The following is a 26,915-nucleotide window of genomic DNA, read 5'->3' as shown; positions in this document are numbered from 1 at the left end:
CAAATCAATATTCGCTGGATTCTTATGTACTTCATTTGGATTATTTGTGTTTGCTTGTTGCGGTTCTACTTCTATATCCTGAATATCTGTATTAGACTGATCGCTACTGGAGCATATTTCAACAAGAGTATTTGCTTTGAAAATACTGTCATCATCCAAGCATTCTCCATTGCTAAGATGCTCATCGCTTTGGCTTTCATTATGGCCAAACACAATGGCATTTGTATCGCCGCCTAGATTTGAATTAACTTCCACATCGGCTAATACATCATTCCAGATCTTTTCAACAAAAGGCTGGCTCCTGCTCCTTGCAACTTTCACCGTCACATTTTGCATGCAATATGCTAGCTTTGGTGTCGTTTTCGTTTGCTTGAGTAGTATTATCGCCATCCATCAAAATGCCGCCTTCACTTTCTTTGTTAGATTTCCGAGCAGCTAGGTACTTGACCTTCAATTTAAACATTGTTACTTTGAAAGACCTCATGCAGGTTCTTTTAAGTCTTACTGCCATGGGGAACACAAAAATTTACAAAAATAAAGACAACAAAAGATTAAAAAGGCTTACCATCAAAGTAACGACAGTTAGTTAATAGGTAGCATGTCCCATAAGCCAAACAATTCTAATTGGTACTTTACGAGTATTGTTTCGGTTTTATGCGAGCTCGCACGAGTTTCCATATATGAACATCTATGAAAATCCATTTTCAAAGCCATATTTAGTTAAAGAAAAAGTTATCAACAATAAGAAAGCGGCAGTTATTGAGAGTGCGGATATAAAAATCCAGAAGAATACATGTTATCAGATAGATTTGTGTAGGGCTAGGAGGTATTTGAAAGATCTGGAAATGAAAAGGAAGCCATAGTTAAGCAAATTGCACATATTAGTTGTAATACTGGATGTGTAGCTGATCTTCAACGTAAAGTATATCCACACAAAGCACAACATTTTGATATTTATACATAGAAAATTTACTTGCTAGGAGTATCTGCATGGAAATTTCATAGATGTAGGTGCTGGTTTATTGTATTTTAACGACCTTCTTGAGATTTTCAAACTCTTCAGGCGGGAGCGGTGTGCCATCATCTATTTCCATAACCTGGTTCAAAAGAGCATTGACATTCTCTCTTGGTCTTTTCCTGATTATCAATCCAAGAACAGTGATGATTTTCTTGGTTACCATAGGATCCCAAGAGGACTCAACTGGTACTGCCGAAAGCACCGAAAAGCAGTGTTTCTTACTGATAAGAGCATCATAACTATTGTAAATGAATATACAAATACTTAAATACAATGACTGATACTCCATAGCATTTTCTGTGTTAGAAATCCAGAAAAGCGATTGGTCAACAAAGACCTTGTGATTTGAAGAAATTAACTCAAGCACCTCACAGAAAACACTGATGAGCGACTGCGGGTTGATTCGGAAGTATTCAAAGAAAAACAGAGAAAGATACTGCTGGATGTAATCAGCTTCTGTTGAATAATAAATCAGCAAAAGATACTTTACAAACTCGCTGGAGCATAGCTTTTTTCCCAATAAAAGCTTGCTGACAGGAACAACACAGTTTTGATTGAATCGTGAAAGCTGGGTTAAAAGACAGTCTTCAATTCTACTTGTATCGAGGATGCCCATTAGTGCGAGATCTGCACATCCTTCCACAACTTTCTTGTTGGGAAGCAGAGTAAGATACTGGCTTTCAATATTAGGGTTTGGATTTTTTACAAAATACCAGAAAAACAAACTAGTGCTTTGCTCAATGTCTAAAATAGCAATTTCATTAAGAATGGCTTCATGTATCTCACCAAAGGGCAGATACTTCATGACAAATTCACAAATAGAAAAACAAATGGGCCTACCTCTTGTCTTTTTAATCAGACCACCAGCAATCTTTACAAGGTTGTCAGAGCATGTCTTCGCCAGTAAAACGATACATTCTTCAACAACAGGAATGAAGTTACACGCTAATATTATGTGATTGACAATAGAAAGCACATACTTCTTGGAATCATCTGTAAATAGATCATAGAAGCCTAGTATTTTGAGAAAGTATTTTAAAATTTTGAACTGCTTGGTTGAGTCTTCGACACTTTCAGCTATTTTTTCAAGCTCTACACACTTTACATAGAAAATCTGCAAAAATTCATCCAGAGGCAACAACTTGAGTGCATCCCTACCATTTCTTTCTTCAGCAATTTTGTAATAACAGGTTAGAAAGTGAAGATAGCTAGGTGTGTACTTGATCATTTCATATTCCTCTGTACTGTTCTTTAGATATTCTTCAACACATAACTCATATTCATGCTCCTCACAGTAGAAATATTCAATAAACTGGTCTAGTTCGTAATTTCTAATTTTCTGCAAAAATATCTCCTTGGCATTAAACTCTCTCTCATTAACACCTTTCTTCATTAGATATATCCTTTGAGCACACGTTAGTTTTTCCAGCTCGATTCTTGGAAAATATTGCATCCAAAAGGCCTTTCTAATTGGCATGTTAGAATCAACACATCTCTCCAAAATGCAGTTGAGAGTTGACTCGTTAAGCTCAAGCCCAAGAAATCCGACTCTTCTAATGTCGTGTGACGGATCATGCCGAATAATGTCCTTAATTGTGGTCTGGATGGTCAAAGAGTCACTAAGATGTCGATTTTGGAAGATAATGCATATTTTCAATGCTTCTTTCCTAACACTAGGCTCTTTGTCAAACAATTTTTCGGCAATTTTGGCCAATAAATCGTCATCACAGCAATCACCTTCAATAGCAAGCATGGCATTAATGAGTCTTAGAGAGTTTTTCCTAATCTTTGTACTTTTGCAGTATGTTTTACCAAGTAAATACATAAGAATTATGTTGAAAATGCTCTTGTTTGTTTCATTGAGCTCTTCGAAGACTCGCCTTACAAAATACGTGACTTTTGGAGGGAGTGAACTTTTTGGGAATACTAAAATGGAATCTATAATTCTGAGGAATGAGCTATCCCTTGGAATAATAGCAAGGACTGTGCTCATATTTTCTGAAAAGCGCCTGGAGTCGCATGTTTGTATTTCATTGAAGATTGTCTGGAGCTGGATGAGCGTGTCCATGGGCGCCACAAAAAGCAGTAATATATACAACTACTTTTAAAGTTCCTTGCCCAGCATAAAACCATTCTAGCACAGGATCTTTTCCATCTATCTCAGGTCGGCATGGCCTACTATCCAAAGAGGCTGCCCAGCATAAATTTGCATCCTTGCATTAGATGTAAAGAAATTAGTTTTACAATAGCCCCAATGAATCCTCAAGTTCAGAAAACGATAAATCTCATAAAAGCAACATATGATCAGCCAATTATATTCCACATTCTACATTGCAATCTTGTGCTTCTTCTTACAAACACGACACCCACACTTGAAATATCAGATGACTGGTCGAAGATCCTAGTTTACAGTGCACATCCTAACAAGATTCCAAACCAGGGATTGGAATTGAAGATCCAAGATTTTTTAAAGAAAATGAGACCGCCGTTTGACACTTCTGAAAAGAAGCTGAAGCTTATGGTTATCTGCTACTATCTTTTGAATAGGCCAGCATCATTAATCAATCACATACTGGTTTTTGAGTTGGTTTCGAACTTTTTGGGTTATTCTGAGTATTTTGATGGGCTTATACTCAAAATGCTGAGCAATATAGTCATATCCAGACTCTACAATATTGAACAGAACAAGAAGATTAAAGATTCTGTCGTACAAAGAATGGTTGAACTGGTACAGACGAAAAGCCTTAGTGATGAAAATAAAATAAAAGCATTGCCATGCTTTATTGACAGCGACACAAAGCCTTTTAATGCAAGCCTGGCAGTTATCGATCAGAGCTTTATTGGATATAAGTATTTGGAAATATTTTGCTTCTATGCAAAATATAGTAAAAATGCTACATATATCCGAGAGATTCTTCCCAATAACATCAGTTTTATTGATGGACTTAAAGATTTCATGGCCTTTAATTTTTCGTTTTCTGTTACAAACGATATTGATTTGAAAAAATGTTTTGTAGAAGACAAAAGTATTTTTGATCAAATCAAACAGGCATTTGGTCTAACAGAAGATAAAAGCAAGTTCATTTCAGATCTTTTGGAGTATATTTCAAATCTAGGATAGCGAATGCGTTGTTGGTTATAAATATTTTTATAGCACTTTCTGACTTGCCCAGGGTTGATTCACCATTTTCACTCTTTTAAAATTTCTCTCAAACGGTGTATTCAAACAAAGATTTTCTACCCATGGTTTATGATATATGCCTCAAGATTAGAGACTTAGGAGATATCTATGGGTCATTCGTCAAGTCAACCATCCATAGCATTTACTTGAGTAATGCTATTTTAAGTAAATCCGCTGGCGTTTCCATTTCACTTTTCAAAATAGAAAAAAAGTACGTAATTACTGTTTCTAGAATGGCAGCACCATCTTTTGACAACTTCACGGATGAGCAGTTGCAGCAAGTAATTGTGCTCAAGAACCCAGCATATACACAGGCTGCTCAGAAGATTCTAGAGTCAAGAAAAAAAAGCACAGGCATAAATGATGAGGCTAGGCCGTCGACAGTTAAAACTAGCAAAGTAGAAAGCCAAAAGACTGCATCGATAAAGGCTAGTGGCTCTGCACAACAGGAAAAGAAAGAGTGGGACCAGTTTGAAGCAAACAGAAAGCTGTTTGGTGTTGAACCTACATTTGATGTTGATGAATATGCCTGCACTATTGACAGATCGGCACCTGAGTATACTTCCACAGAAGCACAGGCTGAGAAAATTGCCAAAGAGCTTGCATCCGATACTTCGTGCTCACGTAAAAAATCTGAAGTCACAGAAGATATGCTTTACTCTACAGTTAGACCCACTGAAAAGTGGGATATGATGCATAGTGCTGAAAGATTGCCAGCAGCTGCTACCGAGGTTGTGCCTGTGAGCAAAACAGCTGAATTAAAAAAACAGTTGGAAAGCATTGATAAGGAAATCACCCAGTCATATCAAGATTTTCAGAAGGAGGGCTGGAATGCTATTGCTAAGTTGTTGAACAAGAAAAAGACAATTACAAACGAGCTAGAAGCGCTTTCAAACCCAACAGCCAAGCAGGAGATGGCACTTCCATCTAAAGAGGAAGTGCCAAATAAAATAAAGAAAGATGTGGAAAGCCCAAGTAAACAGAAGACAAGCACACATGATGGAAATGAAGGCATTCAGGCCAAGCCTCAAAAGAGCAAAGAAAGACCTGCACAGGGTGCCAAGAAGCATACACAAAATGAGCAAAAGCATCAGAAGCAGTCTCAGGTTGAAACACCAGCCAAGTTCAATTCAGCATCTGAAATTATTGAGCTCATTATCAAAAACTTCAGCAGTGTAAAACAACAGGAGCACAAGCACAGCTGGTGCGATGTTCAGAATTTAAAAGAGAATCCATATGTCCATTTAAAACCACTTGAGTCATTTGATTTCCCTGCATCAAAGGTTCAAGAAATTCAGGATTTTCAAAAGACAAGTAGTGAAAGGAGATTTCATTTGCCAAAGACTTTTAAGTGAATCTATTTTCAATAATTAAATCCTAATGGCATTAGTTTATTTAAATTAACTTGAGTTCAGCTGCTACTGAAAACAGTAGCTGATACACATCTTGACAATAATATTATTTTACTAGCCAGATAAGCTTGGGACTCTGCAAGGTGATACTAGCAATAAGTGGTTTTGCACCACCAAATATTTTTATATGCCGAATGCTGAGCTTTTTACGGCTGCCACATGATCTACTGAAAATATTTGGTCCCATGTTTGTTCGGTCTGAACTCCAGGACATTGTCGAAATAAAAGCCTCATCTGTGGACAGGCATGCTGCCGTTTTAGACAAATTAAAGTCAAAATACACAAACAAACTGATAGAGGCATTGGGTGTTTCACTTTTTGTTGATAAAATCATAGCCATTACAGAATATGAAATTCAAAGTGAAATGCTTGTGGCAAACGTTATTTTTGAAGTGGTCTTCTATAGATTTTATCAAGACGAAATAGTGTTTGGCAGGATAGTAAAACAGGAAGAAGAGAAAATCGTTATTGAAGATGAAATGTCAAATATTTATGAGGTGCATGCAGTGGACTTGTTTGAAAACTGTGAATTTGAAGGCGGAGAGGCAGAGTCTAAGTGGATTTGGAACTATAAAGGAAATCAGCTACCATTTATTACTGGAGAAAGAGTAAGGCTAAGAATTAAGGGGCTGAGATTTGAGGATGGCATTGTGGAAGCAAGTATGAATGATCAGGGTCTTGGGCATGTTATGTGGTGGGACTAATTATAATAGCGAGGAATATAGTTAAATCATGCTGGCCATTCACTAAACTTTTTGTTTTTTATTTGATGTTTATAAAACTTTTTTGTCCCGTAGATGCGAAGCATTAAAGGACCAAAGAGTGCTCTAACCGATTTCATTGAAGAGAGCGGAATAAAGCTTAGAAGTTCAAAGGACAATGCCGTCTTCAATTTAGAAACACAAGTAGCCCAAGTTCCAAAGAGAAAGCCAAAGAAAATACAATATTCAAAGCCATTTGAAGTGGTTAATTTTGAAATATTTGAGGCAGTGCAGGCAGAAAACGAAATTGAGCAGATGCTTGAAGATCTACATAGTTTGAAGGTAAATGATTCAATGCTTCGAAGAATTTCGGTCTATTTATGTGCAAAAAGAAAGATGAGCAAGGCTTATTTTGATTTTTTGGTCAAGCATTCAAAGGATAGCTTGGTCGTTTTTGATTGCTCAATGATAGCGGATCAGAACTTCAATATTTCCACAACTCTAAAATCGTTAGAGCTTTTCCAATGTGGCCAATTAAGGCCTCTTACACTCAACTTTATACTTAAGTCGATGCAAAGTTTAGAGGTTTTAAGGATTACCGGGGCATTTCTCATAGATAACTTTGAAGTTCCAAAGAGCATTAGGATTTTGGATGTAACAAACTGTTCAAGACTAGATGATAAGTTCATCGACGGCATTAATCAAAGCCATGGATCACTCGAGGAACTAAGACTGTCATACTGCTATGGATTTTCCAAAGAGGCAGAGCTTCTAATTGACATCCAACGACTCTTTATTTGCGAAACAAAGCTTTCAGACAAGTTTGTTAGATGTCTAAAAGACCTTAAGCAGCTAAGCGTAAAAGGATGCAAAAATGTCAATTTGCTGCCGAATTTATCTAGTGTTGAGTATTTGGATGTTGAAGGCATAGTCAGTCTCACAGAGCTTCCCGTTTCTCAGAATATTCAGCATCTTAACATTTCCTATTGCAGCAATATTGAAAATTTAGCATTTGCAAAATTAAACTACCTGAATGTTTCGCATGCAAGCCTATCCCAAAGTAAAATCAAGCAGATTTACGAGTGTAAGTCGCTCGAAATACTCGATGTGTCCTGGAATACCATTGTCGACGATTCGGTTGTTAAAGAGCTGGCTGAGAAGTTGCGTTTGAAAAAGCTGTACGTGTTTGGATGTTTTTCATTGACCAGTAAATCTGTTGAGCTGGCATATAAACTCAGGGGCCAGTGTTTGATTGTTGGAAACCCATCTGAGACACATTACCTATTGAATAGCTGACGTGGATATAACCTATATCATTAAAAAGCATCGACAGATGTGCTAAGTACTAGATTATTCCAGAATTTGTGCCTTCTGTTATTCCAGAATGGTTAAATAAACAGGAGTTGTAGTATCAAATGTACTAAAGTATGCTCATCTTTATAAAAATATTTTGGTATTTGTGTAAAAAAGTTTTCCAGGTCCCCGAATGGATGAACTACAAAAGAAACACAGCGGTCTGGAAAAAACATTGGCTGAGTTGAGATCAAATAGGAAGAAGATGGAAATTAGAATTAACGAGTTAAACGGCGAAATAAAAGAAAAAATTGAGCTGCACAACAATCTAGTTTCATCGATTGTGGGTATGAAGAAGGATTACAAAGAGAGAACTCAGAAGTTTGGAGCTCTAAGAAATCTTGTCAAGGAGTATAAAAAGAGCCAGAGGCTGCATTTAGAGAAGGAATATAAAAAACAGATAGAAAGAATAGTCCAGGAGATCAATTCCTTGCCATTCGATTTAAAATTGAATGTGTTTAGATCGTTTGATACACTAAAAGCAATTAAAACATCAATGTTTCCAATATTGAATGATAAGAAAGAAGTGTATTTCAATACACGGAGGGCGTTGTTAAAAAAGAAGATATTCCACGAAATCAAGATGAGAATGCAAGATCCGGCTTTGATCGCTGATCTAATATTTTATATCAATTTCATGATCAAGTATGAGATGTACTTTGAAGAAGAAGCATTCATGCCTTTTTTGGCCAAAAAGTTAGAGAAGGAATTTGAATACCATTTTCTGTCTGATAGAGAGTCTAATAGACTTGACAAGCCTGAATGGTTCATGGAGTTTCTGCTAAGGAAGTATGATGAATGCGAACATGCCATTCAAATATATTCAGATTGCAGAACAAAGTCTGGGTTGTCTGACAAAAGCATTGCTGAGCTGATTTCATATACTCAGCATTTGGTATTTCAGAAACTAACAGAAATTGCAAAGCTTGAAAGCAGTCAACAGCGCAATCTAATTTTGAACTTTGCCACAAGATACAAAGAATATGCAGAGAAGATAAAAGATCTGCATTCCTTTGATCCTGGCTTGGATGAAATTAGACATGTCCTCTCAAGTGTTCAGTACAATCATATTAAGTCAGAGCTTTCAAAAATACATGAATTGAGATATGTGCAGTGGTTCGATGAATATAAGAAGCTATGCAAAGACACGCTTGTTTATATATGCAAGTTTGGTGACACTGACACTAGCTTCAAATTCAAGGATCTGGTTTCTCAGATACTTTCGCATGCAAGGCTATTTATTGAAAACTTCAGATTTATCAACAGAGAAGAAATCAAGGCTGTGCTGTATATTTTCAGCGAATTTGAGGATCTAAAGGCTTTCATTTCCGATGAAGAAAGAGAGACATCACTAGCCCATCCCCGAGGCATGCTACACATTTGTGCATCGTCTGTGGATAAAATCACCGTTTTTAATGCGGAAATATTCAAGTTAATCAAAAAGTTGGCTGCTAGTGATATTGAGAGCATACTTAGAAAGATAGCCTACTTTACATATTCATCAAATGAAACAAGACGCACTGTGATTGTTGAAATCAATAGAGTTATTGATGAGTATAAAATTTGTATATATTCAGACCTGGTAGAAAAGACAATGCAGGAGAAGATAGATGAGTTTTTATTAGATGAAATATTGCTAAAGGTGAGGTTTTCATCTGACGAGTATCTTGAATTTAGGAGTTTTCTCAGGTCTCTGAAGAAAATATTTACTGAATACTCTTGGAAGTCAGATGATGCCTGTAGATGTATTGATGCGATATTTGAAGACAGAGCAGAGAGTGGCCAGCTATTCAAGACCCTCAAGTTTCTATATGACAAATAAAGTTAGTACAATTGGAGCAAGTTATTGAAGATTTTCTGCGAGTTTTGGTACGTTAAAATGCTGTTGCACAAAACTCTATTGCATTGGCCTGTTATAGCTGGTAGATTAAATATGTTTACGCTAAAAAGTATTAAAGAGTGCTTGATTTAGAACTTTAATATTCCACAATTGCATACCGGAATATTTCAAATAGAAGCATCAGGGTTGAAAACACAAATAGCTCCACCATTTCTCCAAGGCTTGTTGCAGACTTAAAGACGCTTTTTAAATGTATTGCCCAGTAATATACAAAATAGTCTATGATTTTCTGAAACGGACGTTAAAATCTATGCTCTGGCTCACTGTCCTGTTGACAACAACACCGTTGTTAATTATGGCAAAGTCTGCAGGATTCTCCAGCCCAAGTAGTGCTGCAATTCTTGCTTTGTTCATAGAATTGACAACCAGAACTCCATAGTTTGATGGCGTTTCTGTGTACATATTTAAATTGTCGATCTTGAACTTCTCTGTAACAACCATCCAAGACCCAGTTTTCAGATTAGTGAAGTTGGCTTCATTAATAACTAATATTGAAGGAAACACGCTCTCCTCCAGGACATCCTGTGGCCCTTTAAACAATAGGTAAAGCAGTGCTCCTATAAGCGTTGAAAATACATGTCTCAGTCTTCTGCTCATGGGATATTTTATAAATCCAAATAAATACTGTCAAACGCATCATTGACAAATTTTTATCAACGTGGCAATCTAGATCCTTAATGTTGTGCAAAAATAGAGAAATAGACACAGCTAGACCTGAGTAAATACATTATGGCTCTGCAGCCAACATTTCATCCAAAACTAAAGATTTGCTGAAAATAGAAGAGACAAAGAAGATATTAAGATGTCATGAGACATTTAGCTCATAAATTGCATCAAAACATCAAATAACGCCTGGCCAATGGGCAGACCGAATTTACTTGCTATTAAGTCAACAGAAAGCATAGTACTAAAATGGCGTCTTTAATTAAAAATATTAGTTGATACTGGAACAACTTCGGCATCAGTATTAGACTGCTTAAAGAACACTGGGAACTTCACATCCTTTCCAACATACGGCAGGACTCTACTCTTGGTAACCTCATCGTCAGCAAGTTGCTTGACTTCAATAATGTAAAACTCGTGCTTCTTGAGCTTATGCTTTGATCCAAACTCGGTATAGAGATCCTGGACAGCAAGCACTCGGTTGATGTGTCTTACTTCCTTATATGCATTGCAAAGTCCCGTTCTAGTTCTGTAGGTGAACCTAATGCCATAGTTCTTGACTTCAAAATCATTATCCTGCTCAATCTCCTCAAGCCTGACAATGACCGTATTGGTTGCTTTTATTTTAAACTGGTCTTTGAGCAGCTTAGAAAACTTGGATTTGGCAACAACGGAATTCTCTGCAAAAATATTCGAAGTGAAGAGCTGCGGTTGAGGCTCTTTCTCGGAAGGATTTTTGCATCCAACCACTTTAAATTCCTTGAGGTTACATTTACTGTAGTTCTGCTTACTGAACATGAACATCATGCGAAGGGCCAGGACTTTTACAAAATTTTCAAAATTTTTTAGAAGGAGCAAAAAAGTTCGATATTGAAGCTGCTGAAGAACAATGGCTTGTGTCATGTATGGTTGTATTGCCGCTTTTCGATTACCACTTTTACTATCAAACTAGGCGTAATAATACAGCTTGCTCATGTATTTGCCCATTAGGGATGGTGGCAAGCCATGGTCACTGATGCAGGATGCAAATTTCATGCTGTTTATCTCCTAACTTTATCTATTTCCCGATATTGTTTTCACTTACCCCATGCACGAGATAGTGGCATTGCAAATAGGACAGTGTGGAAATCAAATAGGAAATGAGTTTTGGAAGAAGCTATGCTCAGAACATAAAATCTCACTGGATGGAACACTGCTTGACAACCAAAATGACCGAAAAGATGTATTTTTCTACCAGGCCGATGATTCCAGGTATATTCCAAGATCCATCCTTCTTGATCTAGAGCCAAGAGTAATAGGACAGTGTGCGCCAATATTCAACAGGGAAAATATGTTTGTTTCCAATGAAGGTGGCGGGGCTGGTAACAACTGGGCACACGGATACTTCGTGGCCAATAGATTCAAGGAGGACGTCATGGACATAGTCCAAAGAGAGGCCGAGGCTTGCGAATCGCTAGAGGCATTCAACATCATGCACAGTGTTGCAGGCGGCACGGGATCGGGCTTTGGATCCTTGATGCTTGAAAGCATTGGAGACTACTTTCCCAAAAAGATTTTAACGACGTTCTCAATTCTTCCAGCAAATGAAGATGGAAGCGATGTTGTAGTTCAGCCTTATAATACCATATTGACGCTTAATTACTTAAGCAAATACGCAGATAACGTCATTGTGATGGATAACCATGCCTTAGGGCAGGTAACATTTGACTCCATCCGTACAAAGAATGTAAGCTTTAATATTTTGAATGCACTTGTATCTACAGTTATGTCTTCGTATACATCTACGATTCGATATCCAACCCATATGTATTGTGATTATAGATCTATTCTGAGCTGTACTGTGCCTGTTCCGGAATTTAAATTCATTGTTCCTAGCTATACACCATTTACCTGCGATGAGCTTCATCAGGTTGTTCGAGCTACAACTGTTAGCGATGTGATGAGAAGATTGATACTACCCAAGACCAAGCTCTGCACATTTGAGACATATAAGACTAATGCTAGTCTATCGCTTTTCAATATTCTTGAAGGAGTAAGTGATGCATCAGAGGTCAGCCGGTACGTTGAATCGGTCTTTAGCCGAAGGGCAGTTAATTTTGTGGAAGGCATTCCGCCATTCTTTCTTACTGCGATTTCCAGAAAAAAGCCCGAGTTCAATAGAGTAAGTGGGCTATGCCTACACAACACAACAGGTATTGCCACACTTCTTAAGAAAATAACAGCACAGTTTGACCAACTCAAGAAAAGAAATGCGTTCATTGAGATGTACAAGAAATTTGACACAGATCTTTCACTGTTTGATGCAAGCAGGGAAACAGTCCAAAGCATAATCGATAGCTATGGAAAAATGTGAATATGGGATGAGCACAGCTGAATAAAGCAGTACTTTTTAAACGCTCTTTTGGTTTCTAGCCAATGCAAACTATATTTATCTCTTTAATTGAAGCTCATTATCCAAGTATTTTTAAGTAATTCCAATGGTGTTTGCTATATATAAGGTCTTAGGTCTATACTAATCTTGAAGTGCTACAAGCTAATTTATTTAACCTTTTGGAAAAAATCAGTGAAGAGTAGAGGAAGAGTTTAATATAGCATTAGTCTTAAGAAGATCAAAGTTTCTAGTACAGACGCCAAAGTCGCTAGTTTGTTGGTTGTCCACTGCACTTTATTTTCTCAATGACTTGGTAGCCTTGTTCAGGAGAGAGGCAAATCCTTTATTGACCTTAATTGCATTCATGTTTTCAAAGGTTCTTTTCATTATTCTTGAGCTTAGTTCATCTTCTTCGTCAACAAGAATGATTCCTTTGAACACAAACTCGTGGAAGATGAGTTGGAGCTGATCGTATTTTTCAGCAATTCGTTCTATGCACCAGTTCTTAATTACTCTGGACAAGCTATTTACCAATGCTTCAAATGCTTTTGACACAAATATTTCATTCGATTCAGGAAATGTTACCAAAAGAACTGAGATATCATTTATTCTGGAAACAAAGACCGTGTGATCCTTAAATATGAAAACCTGCCCGTTCTCCTCGCCCAAAGACGACAATAGTCCATGTCTATCGAACTCTTCGCAGCTGTATGAAAGCAAAATGTTTTTTGCAGAGTCAACAATGGCTAAGAATGCTGCATCCTTGATGTCCATGGGTGGGAGCAAAAGAAAAATTATGAGGGTGCAGCAGGGATCGAACCTGCGACATATCGGGTTGCAGCCGAAGGCTCTACCACTGAGCTATACACCCTACACAATAGAGATTATTGTCTTTTGAAATGCCATTTTAGTCTACAACAAGCTGCTCCAGCCTAACTCATCAGGCTAGCTTTATGAATGAAAGCACGGATTTTCGACTTAATTGATCTAATCAGTTATGCTTCAGTCCCATAGTTTATTTATTGATTAAGATAAAATTGAAGATACGCACTGGATCCTTCCATGTTGTATATGAAGCCTGTATTTTTCAACTGAATAAATAAGCTGCTGCCTACGTTGGTTAGTCTGCATTCTCCGCTTATTTTCTTTGTCTCTTTACTAACAATGTCAACATTCAATGATCCCTTGAAATGACAAGATCATCAGAGAGAGTTGCAAGACTAGTTATGTATTTGACTGTGCTCTTTATTACCGTATTTCCCACGAAATACTATATCCTCTCGATAGAAAGTTGGTATTCCTTTTACTGCGCTGTCTTCATTTGTTGTTCGGGAAGTCTGACACTGGTATACGCCACTCTCTGCCTGTGCTACAGAGGATATGTAGTGCTAAAGGACTTCACAAATATTGAGCTATCCCCAGAGTCTCGATCTTGCCACATTTGCATGCAGTTTAAGCCAGAGCGGTCCCACCACTGCTCAACTTGCAAGAAATGTATCAAGAAGATGGACCATCACTGCCACTGGCTAGGGAGATGTATAAATTATGACAACCATGGCCACTTTGTACGCTTTCTACTATGCATGTTCTTGAACTCGTCGGCTGTTTTTGCCTTCAATAGCTACTACTTAGTTGAAATTATAAAGTACGACAGCTACCAACCAACACAGCTGATGTGGGCCATTCTTCTTTTATCATTTACTGCTAGCCTCTTATTAATGTGTGTAAGCTGTTTTCATTTGCATGCCCAGGTTTCCATGATTCTTTTGAATATTACTTTCATAGAATCAATAAACTGCTATAACTATGGATATTCCGAGACTGATTCTCCATATAACCTAGGGCTTAGACATAATATCGAGGATGTTTTTGGGCCACTAAAGTACTTTCTACTTGGCAGCCCAAGGGGCAATGGAATATTTTTCAGAAAGAAGTACTGTGTGGAATATTGGCCAAAACATTTTAGATCCATAGATAGAGCATATGAGAAGATTATAATATAATAAACTTATCAAAACACAGATGGATGATGTTTACAGTGCGCATCTAACAACACAGTTTCGTATATTAATATTATTGGTAGACACAGTTATATGTAAGCACCTAACAGACCAAGTATACGACTAAAGACAGTTTATAGGACATATCAAATTTAGAGACTTCTATTTCTAATTCTCACAGCTTCTACCGCTAAATTGCATGGCTCCTTCGATACACGACTCTATTACATCAACCAATCCTTCATTTTCAAATGCTGCCAAAACTCTATCTTTATCGGACAGTTGCTTGTTCAATGCCTGGTATGTACTATGTGTGTTCTCTTTGATTCTTACAATAATATGGTGATTTTGCGTGAAGTTTAGCAATTGATAAATTATGCTTAATCCAATAATTCCAGCCATACTGCAATGTGGAACTGTAGGCGTAAACACTACTTCGATCGATTTTATTGGCTGCCCGCCCGAACATAGCACAGTCCTATCCTGTAGTTCTGAAATGCCTATGTCTTCGAGCGAGATTATATTCAGTTGTTCAAGGTTATATGGATGCTCTGGATCTCTAATCCTTCTGAGTATTTCAAAAATTGATTTTTGTGTGATTTCCGCTAATTTTCCATCCACAAGATGTATTTCATGGCTCGGCAACGTTTTTTCATTCACAAATGGGTTTGCATTTTCCATGGGTATAGGAAAACTTCAAAATTTCCAGATTGATAAGCTAGCTAATCTACTATATGGTGGCAAGGTAAATATTAAAATTTGAAATAGTAGTAAAGTTTATTCACTAAATGTTAGATTTGCCTGGTGCATTCCGGCCCTGCGGGAATAGGTATAGATTCGATTCGGCAAGTATGTTATTTATTTCTTTTATGAGTGCATTTCCCTGCTCGATTATCGACGCGATCCCATCCCTTGTGTTATTATTAAGTTTATAGGAGGCACCATGTTCTCTCTTTGTTCTTTTACTAAAGATGGATAGAGTAAAGATCGCAATGTGTGCAATATTCATGTTTTTCCTGGTATTCTCGATTTTGTGCGATTTACGGTTTCAGACCTAATTTGAAACACATGTTATACAAATCATATACTATGACTGGATGATTCATTAGCACAATATTGGACCATTGATATACTTTGTGGGAAACTTTGTCACTTCATCTCATAGAGTGCGTCGATTATTTGTACCACAGCTCATCCATGCTTCCCATCTTAACACCGTGCATCTTGTATTGTGTCTCTTGCGATACAGACTATTGTGGCTCCATATAGCCATGTCTGTGCAATGCACTGCAATTTGAATGGATGCTTTTCCAGCATTCTTACATGTAATTGAAGCATTCCAGATAAAAGCCAATACATATACACCTTAGCATAGACTCCAAAATACGCCATCAGATAGCTTATAAAGCGATGTTGAAACTAGAAAGAATATTTAATAAGTTAGTGCTTGTCCTTTAACCTTTTTCTCGTTGCTAATCATGACATGCTTGGCTCTATGTATAGCTTTCATAACCTTTGAGTGGCATGTCTTACATTCAAGCTTAAGAACAGGCTTCTTGGTGACCTTGGCCTTTCTTCTCAGAATGGGTCTCTTTTGACCTCCGTATCCCCTTTGCTTGATACGATACCTTCTTTCCCCCTGTCTGTTGGGATTCCTTTTTCCCTGCTTGTATATAGAAACCTTCATTTCCTCGTGCTTATTGCACTTTTGGCAGTAGTTTTTTCTTGTTTTTGGAACATTTACCATCTGAGGGCAAGTAAATTTTTTGAAAAAATTTTCGTCTTTTAAGACCAGCCTGTATATTTAAAGCATCGTCAAGCAGGCACTTGAAGTGCAAAATAGCAACAGACTACAGGCCATTGTTGGTTAGGTATTTATAATCTATACTGCTCGGCCAAGGCCTCAAATAATATAAATTTGTGGGTTTCCTGTGTAATCATCATAAATGAAGCTATGTTTTTGCATTTATAGCAGTAATTAGGCGCGCTCCACACTGTTATGCATCTTCCACCAAACTTTTCTTCAAATCCCCTTGAAATCAGCTGATGGCTTCTCACTAAATACTCACAACCGACGCTTCTTAAAAATTCATCCACTGCCACCTTTCCATAGAGGTATCCAGCACCTCGCTGGCTCGTTTCAAATGTATCAATATCATCAGCAGGATCTCCCCACAGAATACAACTAACTTGAGAATACTCCTGGACTCTATCCTGGCCATCGATCCATTCCAATGTAAGACTGGGTGAAATTCCACCATGGACACAGAAATACTTTTTATTGATGATGGCAACAACAGGAAAAAGCTCAAAAACCTCACAAAACTTCCAATAAATGTAATGATCATATTTTAGTAGGCACTCCTCCTCAAACCCATACACGGCCGTTTGCGATCGATTTTCATGGTTACCTCTCAGTAAAACAATTTTATCTTTGTTCAGTATTTTGCAAACCAAAAGGTAAGTGATCAGTTCAACGGAATTAAATCCCCTGTCAACGTAATCCCCAAGAAAAACAATATTCACATCGTCTTTAATCATATTCAGCATGTTTAGGAAATCGAAAAACTGGCCATGCAAGTCCCCAACAACCACAGAGCTACCGTTGGCGTACAGAATGTTTTCTTCTTCTTCAAAAACACTTTTTGCTTGGTTTACAATATCAACTAGCAGTTCCTTCGGTGGTAATACAAGATTCTCCAAATTTTCTAATGTTTTTTGCAAGACATTCTGGTTCATGAGGGATCTTTGAAGAAGGCATGGAAGTGCAGGCATCGTAGCCTATGAATATTATCTTAAAAACTCTTGATGCAAGATGACACACATAGTGCAAAATACAAAGTGGTGTGCTGATCTAAATATGGATTTATGGTATCAGCAATATGAATCCCAGTGATGTGCTGTAATATAAGCTATTTAAGTTTATATACCTGATTTGAATATCAAAAACTTGCCAATATCTGTGTCAAGACAATCAAGCTTATTTGCTTAAAAACCAACTTTAGTTAAAAACTGATAAACTATGTTTATAAACTCAGCCTGACATTTCTCGGAAGAAAGACTGTGGTCCCCATCTCCAATTACCTGCACATCACCCATTAGTTCGAATTTTCTAATGGGAGGATTTTCACAGTATTCGTCCTTGCCTGACAAAATACTAAGAATTGGAACAGTTCCTCTCCATCTCGAAAACAATTCGTCGCTTAAATAGCTACTAAATAAATCTTCTTTTCCGTTTATCGAGTATAATGAAATATAGCGCTCTTTTAGCCAAATTGAGTTATCACTGAGCTCAACATACTTTTGGCTACCATCAGACTTTTCGATTGTTTCAAGGACTGCATCTACTTTGCCTCTTGATATCGATTCTGTATCACTGACAGGACCTTGCAGTATTACACACTTGACATTCTCAGGTCTATATTCATTCAAGAACAATAATATGTCATTACAGCCTGTTGAGTGCCCTATAAGTGCGACATGCCCATTGGTCCCAGCAACAACATCTCTTATGTCCTCAACGTCAAAATCTACAGAAGTAGTTTTGTACTTTGGCATTGATCTAAGTTGCGGTATAATCAATGACAGCCTGTTATTCTTGCAAAATTCATTCAAAAGTGTGCAGTATGGTAAGCTAAGAACATTGTCTCCTAGTCCTCCTATCAAGACAACAGTATTGTCTGATTCAACGCCATTTTTGAATGCTAAAGACTCTTTATTGTTGTACTGAAAGATTTTCCCTTCGAGCTGGGCCATTTGAGGTCAAAGCTGATTTTGCATAAAACTAGCACAGTGTTCAATTTTGTCATCTTAAGAAAAGTCAATGCTAGTACTTCATCTAATCTCCGAAGACATGGTTGTATTTAAACATACTAGCTTTCATACACACGCACATTTGGTGCTAGAATATAATCGATTTAATCTTAAGTCCCTAGAATGAGATTCTTGATTGACGGCGTGCCAATCTACTTTCCATACGAAAAAATATACCCAGAACAGCTGAAATATATAAAGTCTCTTCTAAAAAGCATCCAAACCCCGGGACACGTTCTTATTGAAATGCCATCGGGAACAGGCAAAACAGTAGCTCTTCTCAGCTGCACGGTTTCCTATCAACTTCACATGAAGGCGAAGGGAGTGCCGTTTAAAATTGTTTACTGCTCGAGAACACTTCCAGAAATAGACAAGGCGCTGAAAGAGTTGAGGAGTCTCGTTGAGTACATCAAAAAACATGTTAGTTTTGATTTCCTAGGGGTTGGGCTAAGCAAAAGAGGCAATATGTGCATAAATAAAGAAGCTTTGGGAAGCTTTGATGTCGAAATCACATGTAGAAAGATGACTAATCACTTTGAAAACATGAAATGCGATTTTTATGAAAACAAAGCAACATCAATACCGTACGGTGTGTATGATTTCACAGAAATCAAAGAGCTTGGAGCTAAGATGGGAGTGTGTCCGTATTTCTTTGTAAGAAATCATCTACCACTGTTTGATTGTATAATCTACCCTTACAATTATCTGATTGAGCCATCTATTTTTAGCATAATATCCAAAGAGCTTCCAAAAGATTCATTCGTGGTCTTTGATGAAGCTCACAACATCGACTCTCACTGCATCGAGGCCCTGAGTATTGAAATTTCCAGGAACACTCTTGAAGCAGCCTCCAGAATTATGTCAGTTATTGAAAGCAAGATAAAGAGCAAAAAGCAGGAAATAGATAGGAGATTAAGGAAAGAATATGAGCTGATGTTTAAAACCATGGAGTATACGGGCGAAAATACAATACCCCATTTTTTTAACACAAACAAGCCTGAGCTGGCACCTGGGAATTTGAGAAATGCCAGTCACTTTGTTAGTGTTATGAAAAGATTAATTGAGTTTTTAAAAACTAAGCTCAAAACGACACACTTGACAGTAGAATCAATCAAGTCGTTTATACAAAGCATCAAGGAGCTAACCTTTATTGACAAGAAAACACTATCTTTTGTATCTCAAAGAATGGGAATTATGGTCCAAAGCTTGGGAGTTGAGGATGACGAATTATACAAACTTTTATCAATAGCTAACTTTGGAACAATGCTAAGCATATATTCAAAAGGATTTTCTGTGATATTCGAACCTTATGATACGATGTCTGGGGTATTCAATCCCGTTCTTAGGCTTTCATGTCTCGATGCCAGCATTGCAATGTCCCATGTTTTTAAAAACTTTAGAAACGTCATAATTACGAGTGGAACACTCAGTCCAATTGAAATGTATCCGAAAATACTGAATTTTGTGCCTTCTAGCATAGTAGAGATAGGCATTACCCTATGCAGGAACTCGACGTCACCTTTGATTATCACTAAAGGAGACGACCAGATGCTGCTGAAGAATTCAAAAGATGATGAATATGAAATGTTGGAAATGCAGAAGAGCAGCATGTCACAAGCGGATGGCAAAATCACAACATCCTTTGCGTTGAGAGCAGATCCTTCAGTGGTTAGGAACTATGGCAATTTGATAACATCGCTAAGCAAAATAGTGCCCGATAACATAGTCGTGTTTTTCCCCTCGTATATCTATATGGAGGAGGTGATAACATTGTGGTCCGAATCAAACGTCATGGAGGAGATTTTGCAAAGCAAACTGGTATTTATTGAGACTCCTGATTTTAGAGAAACCGAAACGGCACTGAGAAACTATCGTAAGGCTTGCGATATGGGTAGAGGCGCAGTGCTTTTTAGTGTGGCAAGGGGCAAAGTTTCAGAAGGTGTAGATTTTGAGCACGGATATGGCAGGGCAGTGGTAATGCTAGGTGTTCCGTTTATGTACACGGAGAGCGTACGGCTAAAAGAGAGGCTAAAATACATGAGACAGGAGCATGGTATCAAGGAGTATGAGTTTCTCGTGTTTGATGCAATGAGACACGCAGCACAGTGTCTAGGACGAGTGCTGAGGAATAAGACCGACTATGGATTGATGATAATGGCAGATCAACGATTTGGAGCACAAAGTAAAATCAGCAAAATGCCGAAATGGATCCAAGAGAGAATAGAAAAAGGAAACTGTGGACTGAGCATTGACATGGCACTTTCAATAGCTAAAATGTTTTACAAAGAAATGGCCCAGCCAGTTTCTGGAGATGGTGTGGCCTTACTTGATGAAAAAGACATAGATGTGTATCTGAAGAAAATGTGACCTAGTAAATGGTGATTTGTATGATAGATTTCAGTTTTTAATCGTGTTTTATACTAATATAAATATATGAGCCCTTATGAGTCTGATGTCCTTGCTTCAAAAATATTTTTGTTGCCGCACAGAAAAAGAGTTACAAATAAGCAGAAATGTTGTATTTGTTTCGCAAGACGAAGCTCTGAAGAGTAAAGTTTTGACAGAGCGAAATATACCTTCTTATACTTTGAAATCAAATGAGTACGCCAGCAGGTCTGCTCAAGACTTACATGCGTTATCCAGTGCTGAAGTGTTTAGGCTGGTTGAAACAGATGATGATGAGCATACAAGCTATAATGCATCTCTACCTCATACAATCAGATGTCTCCCCCCTGCGCTTGATTCAAAACCTACTCTTGTCCTCGATCTGGACAATACCTTAATCTTTTCGACAATCAAAGAATTGACAAATTTTGACCATAAAATCACAGTTAATTATAACGGAAAAGCACAGCCCGTTTGGATTGTCGAAAGGCCAGGGCTGCAGTCTTTTCTTGAGCATGTTGCAAATAAATACGAGGTGATTTTGTTCACTGCTGGCATACGACAGTATGGGGTTAAAGTGATGAAAAAAATCGATAGGAAAATGAGGATTAGTTACTTTTTGGACAGGAGATTCTGTACTTTAATTGGCAAAAATAATCGGAATCAAGACTTTTTTTCAAAAGATCTTAAAATTCTTGGAAGAGATCTTTCAAAAGTACTTCTTGTAGATGATAGAGACTATTCATTTTGTTCTGACATAGATAACGGAATATTAGTGCCAATATTCAATGGCGATCCTCAGGATAGATGCTTGGACTGCTTGAAAGAATACTTAGACTATTGCTCCACATTGGATGATATGAGATGTAGAAAGCCCTTTGAATACGCTCAAAAAGACAATAAGGAGTGTGAGATAAGAGCAAAATAACAAAATGTTTTGATTCAAACGCATACGTGTGTCAAAATAGCATTCATTCTTCCAAATCGGATATATTTGTGGATGAAAGACTATGCTGTAGATTAACTTTGATTTATTTGATGTGCCAGTGCTAGTAAAACTATTTGCCTAGCAAAGCATGGTGGTCAGCATTGCCTTAACTATGAGGTCTATATACTCATTGCAATGTGCACTCATGGTTGTGCAGGTGAGTTTTTGAATACCATATCCTTTGTATTTCCTTTGCCATCTCTGCATTTGAGAATATCACGAAGTTCTTTTTCTGCAAACGAAATGCGATGCTGAGAAATCATTGCCTTAAACTGGCTCTGGTCTGCGCAAATCATTTCACACATCAGCTTTAGATGGTTAAATTTGGTCTCAAGAGAGGGCGAAACATTAATTGAGAAGTATCCTGAAAGATCATCCAAACACTGCAAAACATTGGCTAGTCTGCTCTTGTCAAAATTAATATGCTGGATCTGAGTATATAGTAAATGATAGATGATGTCCAATATTCTGTAGAACAGTATTTTCGTGTTTCTTTCACCCAGCTCTTTCGATTTTTCGTGTATTCTCCTTAGATACTCCAAAAGCTTTATGTGAGAACCTTTTTCACCGAAAAACATGTTTAATATCTCACCTTTCATGAATGTTTTGATCATTCCAACCATTGATTCAAACTCTTGCTGCGTGGCATCGGTTAGCTTCATATTGCAGGTGTCAAACATTTGAAATTTCTCTCCAAGAAATCTTTTGTTAAGCAAATAGCTATGAAATAGATCCTTCATCGTATCCCAGCAATCTCTGCTCGACGATACCATTTTGTCAATCAAAATGCACAGTTTTTTGGAGCAAAATTTCAAAACCTCGACTTCGTTTTCCTCAGAATACAGCATTTCTCTTCTATTGAGAAACGAGTCAATTAAAACAAACATGTTCTCATAAATCCTGACATAGTTATTGGTTTTTGCAACCTTTGCGCCATTCAGTGTATACATGTTCAGAGTCTTCGCACCCGACAGGTAAATTTCCAAAACCTCTTCAAAAATCTGAGTTTCTTTCATAATTGCCTTATAAATGAACTGGCTAAATATCTCATGGAAGCTAGACTCAAAGTCGATCTTGGGAAACAGTGATTTTACGAATCCACCAAACGACTGAAGATGGACAAAGGCAGATTGCAAGCATATCAAATAGATGGAAGAACTTGAAACATTCAGAAAACTGTTAAGACTCATGGAAATTAAGGTTTTGGAAATTTTCGAAAAAATATACTCACAGTATTCATCAGAGAGGCCAAAAACCCTACAAATAATGATGTAATTGTCCTCAAGAATTTGGATGACGTTTTTCAGAAACTGCTCAAATGTTGTGTTATCTAAAACCTTCAAGCTAAGATCGACAGTTGTGAGCGGCTGTGGATACACATTGACATCGGTTGTAAGTAGGCTTTTTGACAGGAGAAATATGTCAATTAGAGCATACTGCTTTTCAATAGTGGTCAGAATATCAAAGCAGGTTTTACAGGCTGTCAAATTGTTTCCATTCAGGCTTTCCTGGAAAATGTTTGAAATTTTTTCTTCAAGTTTTTTTGAAAAATTGAGAAAGTTTGTTTTATCACCCATGCCATAGTTAACATGTATGTATATCATTTCGGCTAGAATCATCCAATCCTCTGTGTCTTCGCTGTTTAGAAGTGCTTCTAAAACTTGGACTTCTGATTTGTCAATGTTCAGGCTGTACTTCATTATTCTTGAAAGCGTCTTTTAGCTGAACAAGCTCTCCTCTTTCCTGCAAAATTTCGGATGCATTTGTGGGCTCCTGTAGCTCAATATCATTGAGCGTGTGCTTTAGCTCCTTGCAAAGCTCATCAAGCATTTGCTCTTTCTGTTCACTGAGACTTTGTTTCATTTTCTCCTTTTTGAAGAAGATTGCTTCTTTGAGCGAGTCAAGCTCGAAGTTCCCATCTGATATTTCAGACAATGCCTTTTCTGTGTTTCGTATATCAAATTCGGAAATGCATTCAATCACTGTCATTGGATTGAATGCATCCCCCTTGAAATCTGCGATCGTAATTTTTCTCATCAGGGTGGACGGCATCCAATGGAAATTTCAGCCTAGATCTAAAAACAAAATATAAACATTCTCAAGGACACACAATGCTATATAAAATAAACAGGAATGTCTGTCTGGTGCGTATTTGCATTTGCGAATAAGCTATTGGAGAAGATATTCTGCAGTCTATAGTTTCTGGTATTGAACTAAAATTTGTGATGCAGGTAAACAAATACGATGAAACACATTCTTTAAATTCAAAATAGTCAATCAAAGCATGGTAAGACTAGGAGTTCTATGTCTCTTGGGGTTTTTAAAAGGCGAAGAAGCAGCGCATCACAATAGCCACGTTCTCGAAAGCGAGATCACAAGCATCAATGATCAAAAGACACTAGAAGCCAATTCGCAGTTCTATAACATTAGAAAGATGGATGGCTCAATAATTCTTAGATCCAGCTCTGGTGATGGAAGTCTGATCAATATTAAAGAAGAAACAACATCAGATAATTGGTCAACTGAATTTACAGTCAAGAATCTTATGTTAAAAGATATTGAAAAGGCCGGAATATATCTGTGGTACTTAGACAAACCACTTGAAAAAGGAAATTATAAAGGAGGGTCACCAACATTTAACGGCTTTGTCACGGGAATCGAGTTCTCAAAGGAAAGGTCTGATGTTGTTTTTGCATTCAACTACGGCTTGGATTTTGGAAATAAAGACATGCAAACAACTAGGTTTGACCGTATCAATCCCACACTCATTGACCATTTGGATGAATTCAAGGTCAAAATCATTCATACCGAAAAGAACTTTAAAATTGAGCTGTTTGATGATAAGGGCAACTTGTTCTCGGACTCATTTAGAATCCATGAGCCTTTAATAATGAATAAACACAGCCGTGAAAAGATCTTTGCGATAACAACCAAGTACGAGCACTGCCCGAGTGATATTTTTTTTGAGTTGAAGGATCTGCGAATATTGGCCAGAGAAGAATCTGACAGATACGATATGAGAGATCTTCATACTGAGTTCAATCAGTATCCCAGGAATAAGAGTGATGAAGAGCTAAGACTTGCAATAGCCGATGTAAACCACTTCATGAGCTACCTAGCAATAGTGTTGGGTTCAAAAAATAACAATAATATTGTTGAGATGGTGCTTTCGATCAAAAAGAAGCTGAGGATCCTGAAGGACTCGCTTGATTCAATTGCTGGTATTGTAAACGACCGTTCCAAGTTGGATACTGCATCACACGAGAATGCAATGAATTCAAAAATCAATGAACTTGAAAGTATGGCAAGTGAGTTGGCAAGGAAGATTGAAAGTATAAAAAGAAAGGTCAGGAGAATGCAAGATTCGGGCGGAAAATATACATCAAGCATGCTTAAATGGACTTTATTTGCATGTGTTGTGTTTTTGGTGGGATCGGTAATTAAAACAATAGGTGAGGGGATACTTTCGCGGACAAAACTACCAAAAAAAGAATAAATAAGCCTTAGTTCAAGAAATTAACTTTTAACCATGGTTGTTCTACTATCGAGAATTCTTATCAGTGTTTTTATCATACTAATTATTTTGATGTCTGAAATGGTAAGTGTTATTCTTTTATTTGCTAAACATTTGTCCCATACATGAGTCTTGGGGAGCTAAAAATAATGGCCAATGAAATAGAAAATGAAATTGAGCTATGCAACAAGGATTTGAAAAAAGTCGGAAGCCTGGTTATCAAAACACAGTCTCTAATGAATCTGCTTGCAAAAGAAGATCCCAGCGACAAGGAAGTGAAGGTGTTGAAAATAAAAGCATCATCCTTTCAAAGCAAGGCAAGAGAGCTTAGCGAGAGAAGAAGCAAAGAAAAACAGGAGCTTGAGAATGAGTTAATGGACTCAAAAATCAGAACAAAGAAAATCACTGAAATGAGTGATTTTGGATCGGAGATGGGCCAAAGCGGGTTTTTTGCAGCACAAAGCAGCAAGCTTGACGATTTCATTTCCACTTCGATGGACTCCCTTGAATCATTAAGACGCCAAAGCGTTTACATTGATCGAATAAACGAAACTCTGAGACGAGGAGCATTCAGGCTAGGCGTTAGTAATGAAACACTGAGTAGAATAGAATCAAGGTTTGCTGGAGATAAGTCTTTATTCATTATTCTCCTGATTGGGATAGTGGCGCTGGTTCTCATATTAAGATTTATTCTTTGAAGATCAACCCATTCATCTTATTTAGTACGCCACTTGTTACTATCTGTTGCACTGGGTTGGGTTGATCGTTTGTTCTGTCAAAACATGGATGTAATGCATCTTTCATATCTTAAAATTTTTAAATAAAGTTTGTTTAGAAGCTGTAATCGCGGAATAGTAGCATATTTTCTCTACGTTTGGAGGCATGAAGGTAAAGTGCTTTTTATCTATTTTGTTCCACATTCTATGTTTGATTTCTATTTTAACATTACTTTTAATTCTATTGGTTTTTATTTTTTTGAAAGGGGATGTAATAAATTTTACCGAAAAGGAGGGGGAGATGATACAAAAAATTAAATGCATTTTGTATCTCTGTGTGGGAATTCCAATAGCTATCATCCATCTGTTGATGGCGATGACAATCGTATTTGTTGCAAGACACATCCGCTTGGCTAGAAGTGCTCAAAAAAGTATATATCGAAGAATGAAATACTACATCTTTCATTTAGGATACGCAATGCTTAGGTTTTGGTTCTCAAAGAGCTTTACCGTTATCTACTGTAATGTGCCAAAAAATCTACGGTCCTCACATTTTATCACAATCTCAAATCACGTCAGCGATTTTGATTGGATGTTTGTTTCCTATACGATAGAGCAACTTGGATATTTTGATAACCTTATGATCACAATGAAAGCCTCATTGAGGAAGGCGCCATTTATTGGATATCTGTTAGAGGCCTTTGATTCAGTTTTCCTCGCGAGAAACGGAAAGCCCAGCGATCCGAATCAAGTTAACAACGATCTTGAAAGTTTGCAACAAAGCTGTGAAAAAACAATACAAGAAGGCGGATTCTTGAACCCATTGCTGTTCCCAGAAGGTACATATCTTTGTGCCGAGGAATTTGAGAAGGCAAAAAAATATCATGAAAGCATACAAAA

General features: G+C 37.4%; 23 protein-coding genes and 1 non-coding gene across 24 annotated transcripts; 12 read left to right on the top strand and 12 right to left on the bottom strand.

Moving 5' to 3' along the window:
• Positions 1 to 336, bottom strand: VICG_00130 (uncharacterized protein; the record flags this gene model as incomplete). The annotated part of the gene is made up of 1 exon (XM_007603521.1): positions 1 to 336. A coding segment is annotated over one exon (336 nt), but the record flags the coding sequence as incomplete, so codon positions are not given.
• A 683-nt stretch (positions 337 to 1,019) lies between these two features.
• VICG_00129 (uncharacterized protein) lies at positions 1,020 to 3,086 on the bottom strand (the record flags this gene model as incomplete). The annotated part of the gene is made up of 1 exon (XM_007603520.1): positions 1,020 to 3,086. The coding sequence occupies one exon, from the start codon at positions 3,084 to 3,086 to the stop codon at positions 1,020 to 1,022; it is 2,067 nt and encodes a 688-aa protein (XP_007603582.1).
• Positions 3,087 to 3,272: 186 nt separating this feature from the next.
• Positions 3,273 to 4,139, top strand: VICG_00128 (uncharacterized protein; the record flags this gene model as incomplete). Its single annotated transcript, XM_007603519.1, has 1 exon — positions 3,273 to 4,139. One exon carries the CDS (start codon positions 3,273 to 3,275, stop codon positions 4,137 to 4,139), a length of 867 nt encoding a protein of 288 aa, XP_007603581.1.
• Positions 4,140 to 4,261: 122 nt separating this feature from the next.
• Positions 4,262 to 5,554, top strand: VICG_00127 (uncharacterized protein; the record flags this gene model as incomplete). The annotated part of the gene is made up of 1 exon (XM_007603518.1): positions 4,262 to 5,554. One exon carries the CDS (start codon positions 4,262 to 4,264, stop codon positions 5,552 to 5,554), a length of 1,293 nt encoding a protein of 430 aa, XP_007603580.1.
• A 191-nt stretch (positions 5,555 to 5,745) lies between these two features.
• Positions 5,746 to 6,315, top strand: VICG_00126 (uncharacterized protein; the record flags this gene model as incomplete). Its single annotated transcript, XM_007603517.1, has 1 exon — positions 5,746 to 6,315. One exon carries the CDS (start codon positions 5,746 to 5,748, stop codon positions 6,313 to 6,315), a length of 570 nt encoding a protein of 189 aa, XP_007603579.1.
• A 93-nt stretch (positions 6,316 to 6,408) lies between these two features.
• On the top strand, positions 6,409 to 7,608 carry VICG_00125 (uncharacterized protein; the record flags this gene model as incomplete). Its single annotated transcript, XM_007603516.1, has 1 exon — positions 6,409 to 7,608. One exon carries the CDS (start codon positions 6,409 to 6,411, stop codon positions 7,606 to 7,608), a length of 1,200 nt encoding a protein of 399 aa, XP_007603578.1.
• A 190-nt stretch (positions 7,609 to 7,798) lies between these two features.
• Positions 7,799 to 9,487, top strand: VICG_00124 (uncharacterized protein; the record flags this gene model as incomplete). Its single annotated transcript, XM_007603515.1, has 1 exon — positions 7,799 to 9,487. The coding sequence occupies one exon, from the start codon at positions 7,799 to 7,801 to the stop codon at positions 9,485 to 9,487; it is 1,689 nt and encodes a 562-aa protein (XP_007603577.1).
• A 297-nt stretch (positions 9,488 to 9,784) lies between these two features.
• Positions 9,785 to 10,162, bottom strand: VICG_00123 (uncharacterized protein; the record flags this gene model as incomplete). The annotated part of the gene is made up of 1 exon (XM_007603514.1): positions 9,785 to 10,162. One exon carries the CDS (start codon positions 10,160 to 10,162, stop codon positions 9,785 to 9,787), a length of 378 nt encoding a protein of 125 aa, XP_007603576.1.
• A 324-nt stretch (positions 10,163 to 10,486) lies between these two features.
• VICG_00122 (uncharacterized protein) lies at positions 10,487 to 11,035 on the bottom strand (the record flags this gene model as incomplete). The annotated part of the gene is made up of 1 exon (XM_007603513.1): positions 10,487 to 11,035. One exon carries the CDS (start codon positions 11,033 to 11,035, stop codon positions 10,487 to 10,489), a length of 549 nt encoding a protein of 182 aa, XP_007603575.1.
• A 280-nt stretch (positions 11,036 to 11,315) lies between these two features.
• On the top strand, positions 11,316 to 12,581 carry VICG_00121 (uncharacterized protein; the record flags this gene model as incomplete). The annotated part of the gene is made up of 1 exon (XM_007603512.1): positions 11,316 to 12,581. The coding sequence occupies one exon, from the start codon at positions 11,316 to 11,318 to the stop codon at positions 12,579 to 12,581; it is 1,266 nt and encodes a 421-aa protein (XP_007603574.1).
• A 312-nt stretch (positions 12,582 to 12,893) lies between these two features.
• On the bottom strand, positions 12,894 to 13,373 carry VICG_00120 (uncharacterized protein; the record flags this gene model as incomplete). Its single annotated transcript, XM_007603511.1, has 1 exon — positions 12,894 to 13,373. The coding sequence occupies one exon, from the start codon at positions 13,371 to 13,373 to the stop codon at positions 12,894 to 12,896; it is 480 nt and encodes a 159-aa protein (XP_007603573.1).
• Positions 13,374 to 13,398: 25 nt separating this feature from the next.
• VICG_02251 lies at positions 13,399 to 13,470 on the bottom strand. Its single transcript has one exon. It is a non-coding gene; the product is annotated as a tRNA-Cys (tRNA).
• A 319-nt stretch (positions 13,471 to 13,789) lies between these two features.
• On the top strand, positions 13,790 to 14,602 carry VICG_00119 (uncharacterized protein; the record flags this gene model as incomplete). The annotated part of the gene is made up of 1 exon (XM_007603510.1): positions 13,790 to 14,602. The coding sequence occupies one exon, from the start codon at positions 13,790 to 13,792 to the stop codon at positions 14,600 to 14,602; it is 813 nt and encodes a 270-aa protein (XP_007603572.1).
• A 165-nt stretch (positions 14,603 to 14,767) lies between these two features.
• VICG_00118 (uncharacterized protein) lies at positions 14,768 to 15,280 on the bottom strand (the record flags this gene model as incomplete). The annotated part of the gene is made up of 1 exon (XM_007603509.1): positions 14,768 to 15,280. One exon carries the CDS (start codon positions 15,278 to 15,280, stop codon positions 14,768 to 14,770), a length of 513 nt encoding a protein of 170 aa, XP_007603571.1.
• A 751-nt stretch (positions 15,281 to 16,031) lies between these two features.
• Positions 16,032 to 16,346, bottom strand: VICG_00117 (uncharacterized protein; the record flags this gene model as incomplete). Its single annotated transcript, XM_007603508.1, has 1 exon — positions 16,032 to 16,346. One exon carries the CDS (start codon positions 16,344 to 16,346, stop codon positions 16,032 to 16,034), a length of 315 nt encoding a protein of 104 aa, XP_007603570.1.
• Positions 16,347 to 16,474: 128 nt separating this feature from the next.
• VICG_00116 (uncharacterized protein) lies at positions 16,475 to 17,374 on the bottom strand (the record flags this gene model as incomplete). Its single annotated transcript, XM_007603507.1, has 1 exon — positions 16,475 to 17,374. One exon carries the CDS (start codon positions 17,372 to 17,374, stop codon positions 16,475 to 16,477), a length of 900 nt encoding a protein of 299 aa, XP_007603569.1.
• A 213-nt stretch (positions 17,375 to 17,587) lies between these two features.
• On the bottom strand, positions 17,588 to 18,355 carry VICG_00115 (uncharacterized protein; the record flags this gene model as incomplete). Its single annotated transcript, XM_007603506.1, has 1 exon — positions 17,588 to 18,355. One exon carries the CDS (start codon positions 18,353 to 18,355, stop codon positions 17,588 to 17,590), a length of 768 nt encoding a protein of 255 aa, XP_007603568.1.
• A 180-nt stretch (positions 18,356 to 18,535) lies between these two features.
• Positions 18,536 to 20,779, top strand: VICG_00114 (DNA repair helicase (rad3); the record flags this gene model as incomplete). The annotated part of the gene is made up of 1 exon (XM_007603505.1): positions 18,536 to 20,779. One exon carries the CDS (start codon positions 18,536 to 18,538, stop codon positions 20,777 to 20,779), a length of 2,244 nt encoding a protein of 747 aa, XP_007603567.1.
• An 85-nt stretch (positions 20,780 to 20,864) lies between these two features.
• VICG_00113 (dullard-like phosphatase domain-containing protein) lies at positions 20,865 to 21,725 on the top strand (the record flags this gene model as incomplete). The annotated part of the gene is made up of 1 exon (XM_007603504.1): positions 20,865 to 21,725. The coding sequence occupies one exon, from the start codon at positions 20,865 to 20,867 to the stop codon at positions 21,723 to 21,725; it is 861 nt and encodes a 286-aa protein (XP_007603566.1).
• Positions 21,726 to 21,928: 203 nt separating this feature from the next.
• Positions 21,929 to 23,485, bottom strand: VICG_00112 (uncharacterized protein; the record flags this gene model as incomplete). The annotated part of the gene is made up of 1 exon (XM_007603503.1): positions 21,929 to 23,485. The coding sequence occupies one exon, from the start codon at positions 23,483 to 23,485 to the stop codon at positions 21,929 to 21,931; it is 1,557 nt and encodes a 518-aa protein (XP_007603565.1).
• Positions 23,463 to 23,822, bottom strand: VICG_00111 (uncharacterized protein; the record flags this gene model as incomplete). The annotated part of the gene is made up of 1 exon (XM_007603502.1): positions 23,463 to 23,822. The coding sequence occupies one exon, from the start codon at positions 23,820 to 23,822 to the stop codon at positions 23,463 to 23,465; it is 360 nt and encodes a 119-aa protein (XP_007603564.1).
• A 247-nt stretch (positions 23,823 to 24,069) lies between these two features.
• Positions 24,070 to 25,281, top strand: VICG_00110 (uncharacterized protein; the record flags this gene model as incomplete). Its single annotated transcript, XM_007603501.1, has 1 exon — positions 24,070 to 25,281. The coding sequence occupies one exon, from the start codon at positions 24,070 to 24,072 to the stop codon at positions 25,279 to 25,281; it is 1,212 nt and encodes a 403-aa protein (XP_007603563.1).
• A 143-nt stretch (positions 25,282 to 25,424) lies between these two features.
• Positions 25,425 to 25,997, top strand: VICG_00109 (uncharacterized protein; the record flags this gene model as incomplete). Its single annotated transcript, XM_007603500.1, has 1 exon — positions 25,425 to 25,997. The coding sequence occupies one exon, from the start codon at positions 25,425 to 25,427 to the stop codon at positions 25,995 to 25,997; it is 573 nt and encodes a 190-aa protein (XP_007603562.1).
• A 184-nt stretch (positions 25,998 to 26,181) lies between these two features.
• On the top strand, positions 26,182 to 26,913 carry VICG_00108 (uncharacterized protein; the record flags this gene model as incomplete). The annotated part of the gene is made up of 1 exon (XM_007603499.1): positions 26,182 to 26,913. A coding segment is annotated over one exon (732 nt), but the record flags the coding sequence as incomplete, so codon positions are not given.
• Positions 26,914 to 26,915: the final 2 nt, after the last annotated feature.

Source organism: Vittaforma corneae (genome assembly GCF_000231115.1).
Source record: "Vittaforma corneae ATCC 50505 unplaced genomic scaffold supercont1.1, whole genome shotgun sequence".
Lineage (NCBI taxonomy): Eukaryota > Fungi > Microsporidia > Nosematidae > Vittaforma > Vittaforma corneae.
This window is presented reverse-complemented; position numbering and strand designations above follow the sequence as displayed.